The sequence below is a fragment of the Pyxicephalus adspersus genome, chromosome 12, assembly GCF_032062135.1.
Source record: "Pyxicephalus adspersus chromosome 12, UCB_Pads_2.0, whole genome shotgun sequence".
NCBI lineage: Eukaryota > Metazoa > Chordata > Amphibia > Anura > Pyxicephalidae > Pyxicephalus > Pyxicephalus adspersus.
Genome location: NC_092869.1, coordinates 15,877,787 through 15,891,896, shown reverse-complemented (window position 1 = coordinate 15,891,896; position 14,110 = coordinate 15,877,787). Strand labels below are relative to the sequence as shown.

Below are 14,110 nucleotides of genomic sequence, written 5' to 3'. Positions count from 1 at the left end.
TCAAATTATTATTATACTGTAAAATAATTTTTTGTGAAAAAAACAATGTACTGCTTTTAGACATATAAATCCAGTCAGAAATGAACTGCTCAGGAGGTTAAAATCCCTTCCTTCATTTTTGCAGTGCTTATGTTTGGAAACTTCTCAACAAGGTACTGAAAACCCATGGAGTTTGATTTACCCATGGCCCTTCACAAGGTTCTTCATCAAGCCTAACTTGATATGAAGAAGTGGTAGAAATATTTTATGCAGATCATCCAGAGGCAGAAACTGGACACTGCTTTTTCCGGGCTTATAGGTATCTTTTGGTAGCCATCACGCTTGACATAATGGTCTCCCCTAGATCAGCTGTCCCACAGGCATAGGAAACCGCAATAATTTGTGAATCCTTCTTACATTCCCATTAGCAAGCCAATGACCTTTAGAGCCTCACAGATGTTCCACTGGTGTGTTTTTATACTAGATTGTTTCAAGTAGTACCATGTTGTCATAGGACTCCTTTAGGTTAACGGAATGGGTAATCGGTAAACTTGGTTTGGAATTACCATTATGCAGCAAGACTGCTTTCAAGCTTCTATTGGAGGAATCAATGAAGATACGCTATTCAGATGGAACATGCTCCTGTGATAAACTGGTAAAGAGTGTATTTATATCGTGACAGTAACACAGTAAGCAATCACTAATGAAGAACGTTGTCAAGTTATGATTGCGTTTTTTGTAATGAGTTACAGTTACACCCTTTGCAAACAAGTGCTTCTGTTTAAGCCTTAATGCAAGAAGTTCTGCTTTGTCTTTGGAGAGATTTAGATCACAAACAAGATTATTCAGCTCTGCTTGTGTACAGGTCTCTGTCTCTGAGTCTTCATCGGCCAAGTAGTCAGGATAAGATGATTCGGGGTTGTAACTGGCTGCAACTCCAGTGCATTCCTCATCACCTACTACAGAAGGAAGTCCATCATGTGGCGGTACTGGAACTGGCAATGAATCATCATGGGGAACAGGCCTAAAATGCAGCTTCGAGGCTGGGATTTACAAGTTTGTCCTTAGTTTTACCTGTGTATCCACTTTTGTTGACGCAGCAAAAATAGCAGTTGATTAGATGGTCTTGCGGTTCTCTCCACACCATCAGGATTACAAAAAGCATTGCTGTTTTACCCTGATTTAGCCAGTCACACAGTCCGTTGGAACAACTGATACAGATGACATGTAGAGCCCAAGATTTATCCTGGTCACCAGTTATATATCTTTTTAAGTTCTGTGGTAATTTGGCGACGTGCTTTCGTCGTGAATGAACCACACATGTAACAGAAACTGTCTGGATCATCAGGGCAATTTCTAGGCATGTTGACAAATGAAATCAAGTTTTTTGAATAAGGCCTTTGTTGCTACTGTAGGGTCTACCTAGAATTGACTGAATTGGCCCACCAAGTACTTCACAAAATAAAATATTCCACAGAATTAATTTTTAGCAGATCATATAGCCAAATATTGTGAAGTATTCTTCAAGATTCCATGAGTTCACGATCATTCTATTTTGGTCCAGCTACATTTCAAAGACCGATTTTCAGCTTCTTCAGGAGGTAACAACTGTTGAAGGATATGTGTCCATATACTTGGAGATATACTCCTTTGGTTATCAAAATCACCAGGCCAATGTCCGTAACAACTTAATTACCAGTTTTCGGTAGGTAGACACTCCAGTGAGGCAGAGATTAGGATAACCCAGCCTCTGCAAACAAGATAATCCTCTATATTGGCAAGCATCAGTTCAGTAGATTAGGGATTAACATTGGTAGCCCATTTTTACACATACAAATGGAGTTTCTGGATTAGCAATGCATTGTCTTCCTGGTTATATAAATTGGGCATATTGCAAATTATAATTTTGGACATTCATTGGGTTTTTTGCTATTTGTCAGTTGGTCACCAAGTAATTGCCTTTTTTATTTAGGAAAACATTAGCACTGTTAACACTTGTAGTTAGGTTCTGTGCTGTGCATTGTGCTGTCTCGCAAACATTTCAGCATGGCCTGTCCTACATCATGGACTCCTGAAAGCAGTTTGATGGAGTCAGCTGCTTTTAGTTTTCTTGATGTTCATTTTATTTTGTATAGAATGTATATTTGGTAGTTGTAACTCAACATCTACTGAATACAGTGCATATAAGAATAAATGTGTTTACTGCATTAACACTTTAAAAGCTAACACTGCATATAAAACTTGTTTTTCCCAATATTCCAAATGTGTTAACATAGAACAGGTAATTCTTATATTGAGTTTTGGGGAAATGAGCTATATTTGTACATTTTTAATGATTGTTCTGTATAACACTGTCTTTTTGTTGTGTTTTAGAAGGGGCTGCTTTCTAATTTCAGAAATGAAATGACCTTTCTTTTGCTGCTTGAAATCCTTCAAAATCAACTTCCCCAACAAACAATAAAGGCAAGTTGAAAGAAACTAGTGTCTGTAGTTTGAAAGGATTTTAAGGCATTGTTTATCAAATATGAACTTGGCAAATATCAAATATATTTTTTTTCTAAAATGACTTTATTACTAAAAACTTTACAAAATGTACATGAATTACACTCAGTTCTAGTGTTGGTCGAATAGCTCACTATTCGATTCGACCGCTATTCGGACGAATAATGCATAATCTTTTGGGTGATCGAACGTTGAATTGGAACTCCATTAAAGTCAATGGGGGAAAAATGTGGGTTGTTTTTCTGGACTGTGTAGAGCTTCTACAGCCTATAAATACATTTAAAAAGACATGTCAAGACTCCCCCAGCTCTGCACAACACTGTACAAGTAAAAAAAGAAATAAGGAAGTCTTTTTTTGTTCTGTTGCTGGCAAGGCCATTTTATGGGGCGGTGAAGGGAACATGCCGTTTTTATACCAGTCTCCGAGTAAAGGCAGAGAGGGGCACGAGGGGGTTCCTCTGGTCCAAAAATTAGCCATCAGGTTTCACCGCTCGGTTACAAGCCATGCACAGGCTACAGGGTACAGGCAGAGGTCCCTGAGGGGGGTCTTTCAGTCAAAAAAATTAGCCAGCAACACAGCTCTGTTATAAGTTACAAGTGACAGGCGGCAGGAGGAGGAGGAGGCAGTGGGCACTGAGATGGAGCAGACCGCATTGGTAACTGGCATCTAGAGCTGGGTAGTGCATCATCAATGCCACCTAGATATCTGTAATGCCATATTTATGAATGGAGTACTGAGAGGTGGCAACAGCAGGAGGAGGAGGCGGCGGCGGTGGGCCCTGAGACAGATCGTGGACCGCATTGGTAACGGGCATCCAGAGCTGGGTACTGGGCAGGCGACATCAGTTACAGCATGGGGAGGAGGCGGTGGGCCCTGAGAAGGAGCAAGGACGGCATTAGAGGTTGAGGCCATCACCTATATGGACAGTGTAGAAGCTGTAGTTATTGGAGACGTGAATGGATGAATGAAATTCCAATCTGTCCCTACTTACTATGAAGCAAAACCATATGAAACGGAGCAGGCTTGGCGGAATCAGCGGGGAAAGAACACCCTGTTGAGCTTGAGTCTAGTCTGGCATCTAGAGCTTGGTACTGGGCAGTGGGCAGGCGGCAGCAGTAACAGTATGAGGAGGAGGCGGGAGGCCCTGAGACAGAGTTTGGACAGCATTGTTAACTGACATCTAGAGCTGGGTACTGGGCAGGCGGTGGCAGCAGCAACAGCTTGAGGCCATCATCCTTAATTGACAGTGTAGAAGGAGTAGCTATTGGAATGAATGAGATTCCCACTGTCCCTACAGTGACGGTGGGCCCTGAGACGTAGTGTGCATGGCTGTGTTACTCCTCCTGCTCTTACTGCTGCCGCCTGCCCACTGCCCAGTACCCAGCTCTAGATGCCAGACTAGACTCCAGCTCAACAGGGTGTTCTTTCCCCGCTGATTCCGCCAAGCCCGTTACCTTTCATGTGGTTTCGTTACATAGTAGGTAGGGACAGATTGGAATCTCATTCATCCATCCAGGTCTCCAAAACCTACAGCTTCTATACTGTCCATATAGGTGATGGCCTCAACCTCTAATGCCATCCTTGCTCCGCCTCAGGGCACACCGCCGCCTCCTCATGCTGTTATTCGTGCTGCCTGCCCAGTACCCAGCTCTAGATGCCATTTACCAATGCTGTCCACGCTCCGTCTCAGAGCCCACCGCCTCCTCTTCCTGCTGTTCCTGCTGCACGCCCCAGGCTTGATCAATATGAGCCATCAGGATGCAGGTATACTTCCGATGAGCCAGCTGATTCGAGTGAGTGGCATCTTTAACTCTGGAGCACAGCTTGAAGCGTAAGTGGAAGTGCGCGCCAATCACATCCAATTGGTGCAAATCTGCCAGTGTGGCGCTTTAGAAATTCACTTCTATGATGTCCCAGCGCACATTAAGAATTCGGTACTCTAGCACTTCACCAGCTTTGAATCCAACAGACATGGACATGTTGCATAGCACCAGACATTTGGGGCTTAGCACCTCGGTGAGCCGAATAAACAGGTGGTCCAGGTTGGTTTTTCAAACTGGCTCCAAAAGGCCGCTGCTTCCTGGTACTGTATTGGTGCAGTCCTGAAATCTACTGTACTCCAGGTAGAGTGTTTCACTATTAGCTAGATAGTGTGTTACATACATGCAGCCAGAGGCAAGGTATACTCCCTGACTGCGTGCACAATATCACACTTGTACTGAGAGACAGACACTCAGACACAGTGTATACTGCAGTATATATTTTGTATACTGTGCTGCATATTACAAGCGTCCCTACTGAAGGAAAGTGCTGCATACAAAACACACACAGCGCACGTGCATTTTTAGTGTCAAACCTCCCCCCCCCCCCAAAAAAAAAAAAAAAATCCACTTACTATACAAATTTACACTTTTTGAAGCATATTAGCTACAAGGTAAAAAAAAGGTAATGCTCGGCTACATGCCCCACTCAAATTGCTGGCAGCAGCACGGATAACTTTGGTGGCAGAAGGAGGAAAGGCAGCGGAGGAAGTTTGAGCTTGTTTGAGCAGTTTGAGCTTGCTTCTTGGGCGGAAGGGGTTCCCATAGAGCTCTGTGCTTTGATCAGGTGTTTCCCCCAGGTTACCAGGTGGTGGCTTTTTAAATGTGTGCTCATGCAACTTGTTCCAAGTTTTTTTGGGGGGTTTTTGCCTCGTTTCAAGTGTTGAGCACAGTTTGCAGATGACCATAGTGTTATCACTACGGACATTAAAAAATGCCCACACGGGCGAACATCTAACTGGGCCGAAAGGTGCTCTGGAGATGGTGCTCGTGGTGGCGGTCCGCAGTTGTTGAGGCCTAGCTGTGGTGACAGGCACCTTCCGACGATGGACGACTATGACTTGCCTCACTGGTACGTGAAGAATGCGGAGTGATATTTTGTAGGGGGTCAAGCCACACAAAAAAATTCTACAATGTCCGGCCAAAGAGAAAAAGGCAGCTTTGGCAGGGGTGGTACGCAAGCAGTATGAGTTTGTTTTTAGCTGCAGACCCAAGAACAAGAATCGCTGCTGTTGGTGGTGGGCATCATTACCACACCATGAACAAGAGGTAGTGGAGTACATGACCCAGCCTGGGTCAAGTGATTGTACCCCTTCTTCATCCCAGTCCCAGACACAGGCCTTACAGGTGTCCCAAACAGTCCATGATACACCTGTTCCTCCTAGTTCTTCATCAACAGCTGGAAAGTCACGTGTACAGCAGTATGTAGAGAAGTCCCACCGAGGGGTTGGAGAGACGGAGCTACAAGCATTCATTCAAGATGCTCAGTTGTTTCACTCATCTGGTGAAGGTCAGTTCACAGGCTTTCCCCCCCACTTACTTTTCACCAGAACACTCTGAGCCAGACGAGCCAATTCAAACTGGCTCCAAAAGGCCGCTGCTTCCTTTTGGCACATACAGGGAAACTGTCTTATCTGACGACGATGATGATGATGATGTCCTTGATCCGACATGGGGCGAACAAGGAGATCATCATAGGCAGGAAGAAGAGGAGGAAAAAGAGGAGGAGGAGGTTGCAGAGCGCCCTCAAAGGGGGAGAGGGAGGAAGAGGGTAAAAGCTGGCCACACTCTGCATTCTTCAAGTACCAGTGAGGCAAGTCATAGCCGTAAATCGTTGGACTTACCTTGTCTGGCTCATGTCATTAACCTGATAGTACAGCGCTTCCTTAGGAATTACCCAGGCTTACAGCCGCTGTTGCTGAAGGCCAGAAAGTTGTCAGCGCATTTCCGTCGGTCGTACACAGCCAGTGCCAGATTGGTGGATATACAGCGAAATCTCAACCTGCCAGTGCACTGGTTAATTTGTGATGTGGCCACACGTTGGAATTCCACCTTTTACATGCTGTAGCAGCTGGCTGAACAACAGAAAGCGGTGGTGGATTACGTGGCAGAGTCTATTCGTTTCAGACGTATACACTACCTTTCACTACCGTATACCTACACTACCTACCTTTCTTCAGCCCTGCGGAGTGGCTGCAAATTGAGGACTTGTGCACTGTAGTGTCACCTTTTGAAGAGGCTACCAGGATGATCAGCAGAGATCAGGCCTGTGTCAGTGACACTATCCCCATCATATACCTACTGGAACAGATGATGGTGGATCTCGGACACGACACAGAGCAGACGCTGCATCAAGAGATGACGTTTCAAACATAATCTTGAACATGTGTGCCTACTAGGCATAGTGCACCACAAATCCAGGAAAAGGAGGATGTGGAAGAAGATGAGGACATTGCAGGCATGGCAGAAGGGGAGGAAAGGGCAGAGGAGGATATTGAGGGTACATCCACCCAAACACAAGGCGGCATGTTCCGTGGATGGCAGGACCAGGCAGAGGAGGAGGAGGATGACACTGTGCTGCTGTTCAACCCACAGGATTGTGGGTCCAGAATTACCTCAGCAGTGGGGAGTTTGAGCCACATGACAGCCTTCATGCAGGAGTGCGTAGCCAATGATCCATACATACAATACATAAAAATAAAGACGACGACTATTGGATTGCTACATTACTGGATCCACGTTACAAGCCTGAGATACAACAACTCATCTGGCCCCAATACAGGGGACCTAAAATGCATCACTACCTAATCCTAAGTGCTTGTAAGGTACTTGTGCTCAGCCTTTCCGGCTGCCAGCAGCAGGGATCCCTATGGCAGTTCCACCAGCCATGGGAGCTAAACAACTGCCTTAGGCGGCATGGGTGGCAGCAGTGGTAGAGGTCATCTAAGCCAAACTATGCAGGCTTTATTTCAGCGGAAGCAAGCCAGCAGTCGTGCAGCAATTACCGATGACACTCAGCAGCACTACTCAGTCATGGTGCAGGAATACCTGAGCTCTATATGGGACACCTGCAACTTGCAAAGCCAGGACCCACTGGGCTACTGGGTATCCAAGCTTGAGCAGTGGCCGGAGCTGGGAGAACATGCCATTCAGATCCTTGCCTGCCCAGCCGCAAGTGTGTTACCTGAAAGAGCGTTCAGTGCAGGTGGGGGCATAGTGAGTGACAAGCGGATTTGGCTCTCTGCAGAAAATGTCGGCCGAATCACTTTTATATATTTTTTTGAGAGATTGCAAGTGGTATCAGAATTAAATATCTGTATTTTTTGTACAGAAATACAGAATTTTTGGCTTTTTTTGATAGATAGCAATTGGTATCATAATGAAATATCTGCATATTTTTTTACCCTGCCTCTGGCTGCGTGTATGTAACACACTATATCTATCTATCTGAGTACAGTAAATTTCAGGACTGCAACAATACAGTACAACCCAATATTCTATCTGACTAATAGTGTGAGTGTGACACAGTCTAAGTAAAGCACTTTTTTTACTTTGACAAAGCAAGCCAAGCAGCACAGAAAGGTTGTGATGCTAGCAAATCCCTGTCAGGAGTGGTTAATGCAGGCACACCCTGGCCTTGTATAGGCCAATGGCTGCCTGTGTGGCATGCAGTGACAGACAGCCAATGGGCTGCCTGCCACAACAAACATGGAGGGGAGCATCCCTGCTGTTTTTGGAGGGCCCTAGGCATCATGGGGGAGGTCCCTAGGCATTGTGGGAGAGTCGAATTTGGGGCCTCGAATCCAACAAAAGTCGGGTCGACCCGAATTCGAACAGCCATGTTCGGTTCGAGCATTAAGATGACCCGAATTCGAACAACAGCACTAGTCAGTACTCCATACATAAAGCGGGATGCGTGTTCCTGCAACATACACTAGCCGCTTCTTCAGGTAAACCATACAAAAGCATTATAAAATACCAATATAAGTTTATAATACATTGTACAAAAGTGTCTCGAAATCAATTAGGAACAAACTGGCCTTTATCCAAAACCCACGTACCAAAAGGAAAACATTTTTTCCAAAAGATATAGCTAATGTTTTCAGCGAATATTACCAGTGCTAATTTAATTTACAAAACGATGACAGTACCCCCAAGCCCGCTAGCTATGATTACGGAATTTTTAAAATCCGCAAATTTACCTAAATTATCTTCCAATCAACTTGAAGACTTTAACGGACCTTTTTCTTTTAACGGGATAAAGACAGTAATCAAATTGCTTACTTTAAATAAATCTCCTGGTATAGATAGATTTTCATCGGAGTACTATAAATCGTTTATACAGACCTTATACCCCTACTTAACCAAAGTTTTTGATGTTGCTATGATTTTGGGATCGTTTCCGTGTGAAATGTTGAAGGCTGGTAACAGTCCCCAAACTAGGAAAGGAATTGGCTCACTTACAAAATTTTAGACCCATTTTACTATTAAATACAGATTTGAAAATATATGCCAAAATGATAGCGTTAAGGTTACTCATTTTAACTCACCTGCTGATTCAATCAGATCAGGTAGGATTTGTTAAGGGGGGACATGCCTGTGAAGGAACTAGTTGCATGCTTAATTTACTTCAGTACTCTGAGACCCATAGGATTCCATCAGTATTTCTCTTGACGCCAAAATGGCATTTGAACGCATACATTGGGGCTATCTTAGAGAGATGCTTGTGGCATTTGGATTTCGGGTACAATTTTGTTGGCTGTTATAACTCTCAATAATGTACCTACGGCTCAGACCTATATATCTTATAGGTTGTCTTCTCCGTTTTCTGTCTTTATTAGAACAAGGCAAGGTTGCCCTTTGTCACCGATTTTGTTCTTTTTAGCTATGGAACCACTGGTACAAATGATTTGATCAAATAATCAAAATAAGGGTATTCAAATTAACAAAGATGCCCATGTCATTGGATTATTTGCTGATGACGTTATTCTCACTTTGACTGAGGCAGTTTCATCCCTGGAAGCACTAATGCTAATCATAGAAGATTTTAGTTAGCTATTACAAAAACAGCTCCTCAAAATGTAATATTTTAAATACAGGTATCTCTCCAAAGCGCTCTCTTATATTTGGGAATAGATTCAACCTATCTTGGCAAAGATCTCTATAAGACTAATTACTTACCTCCTTTAAAATGAATTCAAGATGAATGACACACTTACCTCTTCCTCACTAAAGTGCAGGTGCCTCTCTCCTGCGCATGCCGGCACTTCTGACCCTGGGCATGCCTGCGCACCCAGGTTTTATCAGTTTTGCCCATCCCGCCAGCCAATCAGGAAATATGCCTGAATTGGCACTTTTAAATGTAGGAGTTGATAATTATCTGTTACATTTTAGAGTTATTGTTACCCATATGCTACTTGTGGCTAGACTGTCTATAGTTAGTAAATGGAACCACATTTGGCCCCAACCCTGTAAGAAGTTATTGAAAGAGTTAACTCCCATTTTTATCACAAAAAAAGTTTTGCCAATAGCAACTTCTTTATCAAGAAATTTCAGACCTAATGTACAGTTTGGCTTTCTCCTATATGTTTTACCTAGAAATGATACCCATTGTTTGATAATAATTTAGAATGTGTAGTTGCAAATGTTGTAGTATAATATATAGTAATTTGATGTGTGAACCTGTCTTTGTCTTCCTTTGGTATTCTCACCTTATTAGTTATGTTTGTGAATGGTACCTTCCCTCCTACTATGTATAGTTATACCTTTCAGTAACATAAAACCCAATAAAAAAGTTCATTTTTTTTAATTTAGTCGCGTATTGATATGCTTTCTAAACAAGTTACTTTTCCTTTTTAGGAACTCTACGAATTATTTTTATTTAGTCGGCATTATACAAAGGCAAACAGAAAGGAAATATTCAGCCCTCACTTTATTACAAACACTGTATTGGCTCTCCATCAGAACTTGTTTCAAAACCCTGAACTTGTACAAGCTCTACTGTCTTTCCTACTAGTGGATGATGATGTTCCCACAGCATTTGAATATAATCATTGTCTCCTAAATATCACTGTGGACTTCATGTTGGACTTGTTGACCTCTGTTCAAACACATCAGCAGACTGAGGCACTTTTGGACAATTTTTTTTCTCAAACTATGCATAAGATCTACAATGCCCTAAGAAGCATGCACTTTGATTTGGATCTCCAAGCAAGTGAGCTTAGAGATTTATGCAGCAAACTCTTTGAAGCCTGCTGGGTTAAAGGAAATGTTTCAGAAGAGCAAGTTCAGACATCAATGCTCAGGAAACAGAATTCTGGCTTGGTTAATCTCTATGCCAGTGTTATCAATGATAAATCAAACACATTTGTTCCTGGACAGGTATCTTGCAGAAAAGGTTTGTATTTGTTTGTTTAAATAATAATTTTATCCTGTCAATGCTCTACGGATTTATCTTGCAAATAAATATTTTTGAATGAAGAGTACATCTATTATACATTTAGATAATTATTCATGGTGAATTGTTCTATATTTGTTAAACAAAATTATGGGAAATAAAGATCTAGCATAGCTTAAAATGCTTTTTTCAATTCACTAAAATGTCTTTTAGGAACAACATTCCTAAAAAGGCCAGGGGAAATCTGGCCATGATTTAATAAAACACTCTCACATATACAGCATCTAGATATCAGTCATATCTAGATGCCATATATGTGATCGTTTTATTAAGTCATGGCCATAATTCTCATGGCCTTTTTACCAATGTTGTTCCTAAAAGACATTATGGTGAATTGAATAAAGCATTTTAAGCTATGCTAGATCTTTATTTCCCATAAAGAGCCACTATCGCTCTATTCCTTTCCTTTTCTTGTATACCTATTGTTTGGCTCAGCATCCACTTCAGTGGTATTCTCTCAAATTATATTACAGTGGGATTGGTTCCATTCTCTGAGAGAATATATTCAGAAAAATACTGGAAATTTCCATATTGGAAATTCTCACTCTTCTATCCCTCTTATCACTCTCTCTTTTATCTGTATATTCGTTCATTCATTCAGTGTATATTCACTGTGCTAGCTGAAATAAGTCATGGTGTGTGTTTTTTTTTTTTTTTTTCCTCTAATATGTTATATTAAATGAATATTTTTTATATGTATACTTATCAAAAATTGCTTTGCTACTGATATAAATGAAAGTATCTGTGTTTAAAGTAATGTTTCTTGTCTACTTTTTATACAGTTTCTGCCCAAGGTCTCATGGATACGGAGAAATCAATTCATAATTTCTTTTGTGACATTCAGTCAGTTCTGTGGAAGAAAGTCTTTGTCTACTGCCTTTCCTCTGGAAAACACTTTTTGGAGCAAATACTGGTCAGTCATAATTAAATATTTGCAATCTTTAAATACTATATTTCAATATAGTATTATGAACAATTTTCATTCCGGACTGATTAGATCCTCCCTATCCCAAGAGCAGACCTTTGTAAATTTCTTTTTTATAAACACCTGACACTTTTTTGCTGCACATATTGCACACTGTCATGTCCTTAGCCAATTCTTTAATAAACATATTGCCCACTATCCTAAGTTTTACACCCCACTTATTCACATACTGTTCTGTCTATTCCACTCATAAAATCTAGGGTCTTTCCTCTGCATATACTTTTGTCATATCATCCTCCACTGTAAACATAGAAAATGTTATTTCCCCTTTTATTCATGTGGGACCTGGGCTTTTTTTCCCTCAACCTGAATGTGTAACTACAAAATTGTACATAATGCTTTTTCTTAATGAAGTCTGAGGCTGGTTCACATTGATGAATTTTAAAGCCGTGTTAGGTAGTTTCAGTGCTTAAAAATACTTGCATATGGGTCTTTTTTATATTGCATTGCATATTTGTGTCATTTTTGTCTCTTGTGTATATAAACATCTTGAACCTAAAGTGCATGTTCAAGAAGTTGCATTGCCCATTGGATCTTAGATTGGGTTATTAGTGCCTCAGTACAAAATAGGAATTTAGAGGTAAGGCGGAAAGTTAGGTTGGAAGAAAAAGGGGCATTCGAACTTGTAGTATGTGTTTTTGAGTGGCATAAAGAAATCAGAGATGATCATAAAACTCTTTGAAGAACCTAGTGGGGTGGCTAAAGTTGGCTTAAATACCGTATTTTCAAGCGTCTAAGAGGACTGGGCGTATAAGACGACCCCTAGCTTTTCCAGTTAAAATATGTAGTTTGTTGCCCTTTAAAAAAAAAAAAAAAAACAGTAACAAAGAAAATTTTTACTTTAAATAATAGAATTGTCCACCCTTCTATGTAAAGTAGTCACACAGCGCTGGCTGATTTGTAAATCATAATATTCTTTAACGTGCATATAAATCTATACCGCATGGCTCACAGCGTTCCCCGAAGCTCTCTGATGGCTGACTCTTGCTAACCCGAGCTCGGATCTTCTCCCTGTTCAGGGGATTGGTAAGTACCCGGCGTATAAGACGACCCCCGACTTTGGCACAGATTTTTCGGGGTTAAAAAGTCGTCTTATATGCCGGAAAATACGGTAATTTCACACTAGTTTTCAATCCATTAGCCTTAAGATTTTTCTGGTTTATTGCCTTTAATATGAAATAAGATTTTTGCCTGCCTGGTCTTTAAGAGTAGTTTTTGGATGGATGAGAAATAGAAGCATTTACTTGTTTGGAAGGGGCTACAAACTGTTCCTCCAGTTCAGCTTGAGAAGTTTAATATAGATAGGACAGAATGATAAAACAGCATTATCGTCTGTCCACAATATAGAAAAATCTCAAAAGTGAAATTCTGTGGGCTTGCGCCGGCGCCTGACTACAGGCGGCTAGACAGCGCAGCTTCACACTAAAGGTTTCAGTGGCTGCAGCAGTGCATTAGACAGGGAAACACTGAGGCGTGTGCTGGCTCTTTAAGCGGGGTAACTGGTAGGCCTTGTTTCCCACTGGCTCTGTTCCCGGTTTCATATTAGAAGTTTCAGTGACTGGTGGGGCTTTGGACGGGGGAACATTAAAGGAGTGTGCTGGCTCCGCTAACATGGCAAGAAGGACCGCAGGGAAGAAGGAATGGGGATCCCGTGTTCAGAATTCACATCTGCAACCTAATACAGCTGATAATCAGGACTTTCTACACAGTGCGAACCTCCCTGGAAGATCTATCCGGACGGCAGAGTGCAGGACAAAATAAGATGTCTGATACAGCAGCAAAAGTGTGTAAGGGGTTAACATCCCCAGCCTGTACCTCATTAGATGAAGACCTAATGAGGGACTTTTACAGGATCCAATAATACAAACAGAGATAGAAATTTTTATTAATTTTTTTTAAAATTAACCTACCTGACACCTCTCCAGCTAACAATTGGGAAAGTCATACGGCTTTTATGTTAGAGGAGAAATCGATAAGAAATAAGATAGGAGCACATCAAAAGAAAGTTAGAGAAAGGCTCATAGAGACTAAAATGAAGGAATTTCAAGATCTGCAATTTGCGACTTAAATCTTCGTCCTCAAATCGAAGTCTACGTACTGAGCTTAATTTGAGCCCAAAAACATCTTGGGTGGCCGGCACATAAATTTTACATGTGGGGTGACAGGCCTGGAAGGTTATTAGTTAATAAGCTGAATCCAAGACCTAAAATGTTTGCCCTTCCTAAAATGAAAATGAGAGATGGTAGGATAACTCAAAATCCAGAAAAGATTTTGGCAACATTTGAAGAATTTTACTCGTCCTTTAGAGCAGCCCAGGGGGGAGGAAATTCTCAAAGCTCTCAAGTGCTTAGTCTAGTAGTGCTCCG

At 41.7% G+C, this 14,110-nt stretch overlaps 1 protein-coding gene across 6 annotated transcripts in view; it reads left to right on the top strand.

The window, feature by feature from the left end:
• The window catches only part of ZFYVE26 (zinc finger FYVE-type containing 26), a 387,669-nt gene that overhangs the window by 32,331 nt on the left and 341,228 nt on the right, over positions 1-14,110 (top strand). For 5 of the 6 annotated variants that reach the window (XR_011922929.1, XR_011922930.1, XM_072427512.1 and 2 more), the window contains exons 3-5: positions 2,353-2,442; positions 10,162-10,699; positions 11,542-11,672. Coding sequence is in view for 4 of the 6 variants with exons in the window: in XM_072427512.1 (XP_072283613.1) it covers positions 2,353-2,442; positions 10,162-10,699; positions 11,542-11,672 (759 nt within the window). In the remaining 2 variants the exon portion in view is untranslated. The remainder of the gene's footprint in view (positions 1-2,352; positions 2,443-10,161; positions 10,700-11,541; positions 11,673-14,110) is intronic. The other variant, XM_072427513.1, reaches the window with a different exon arrangement.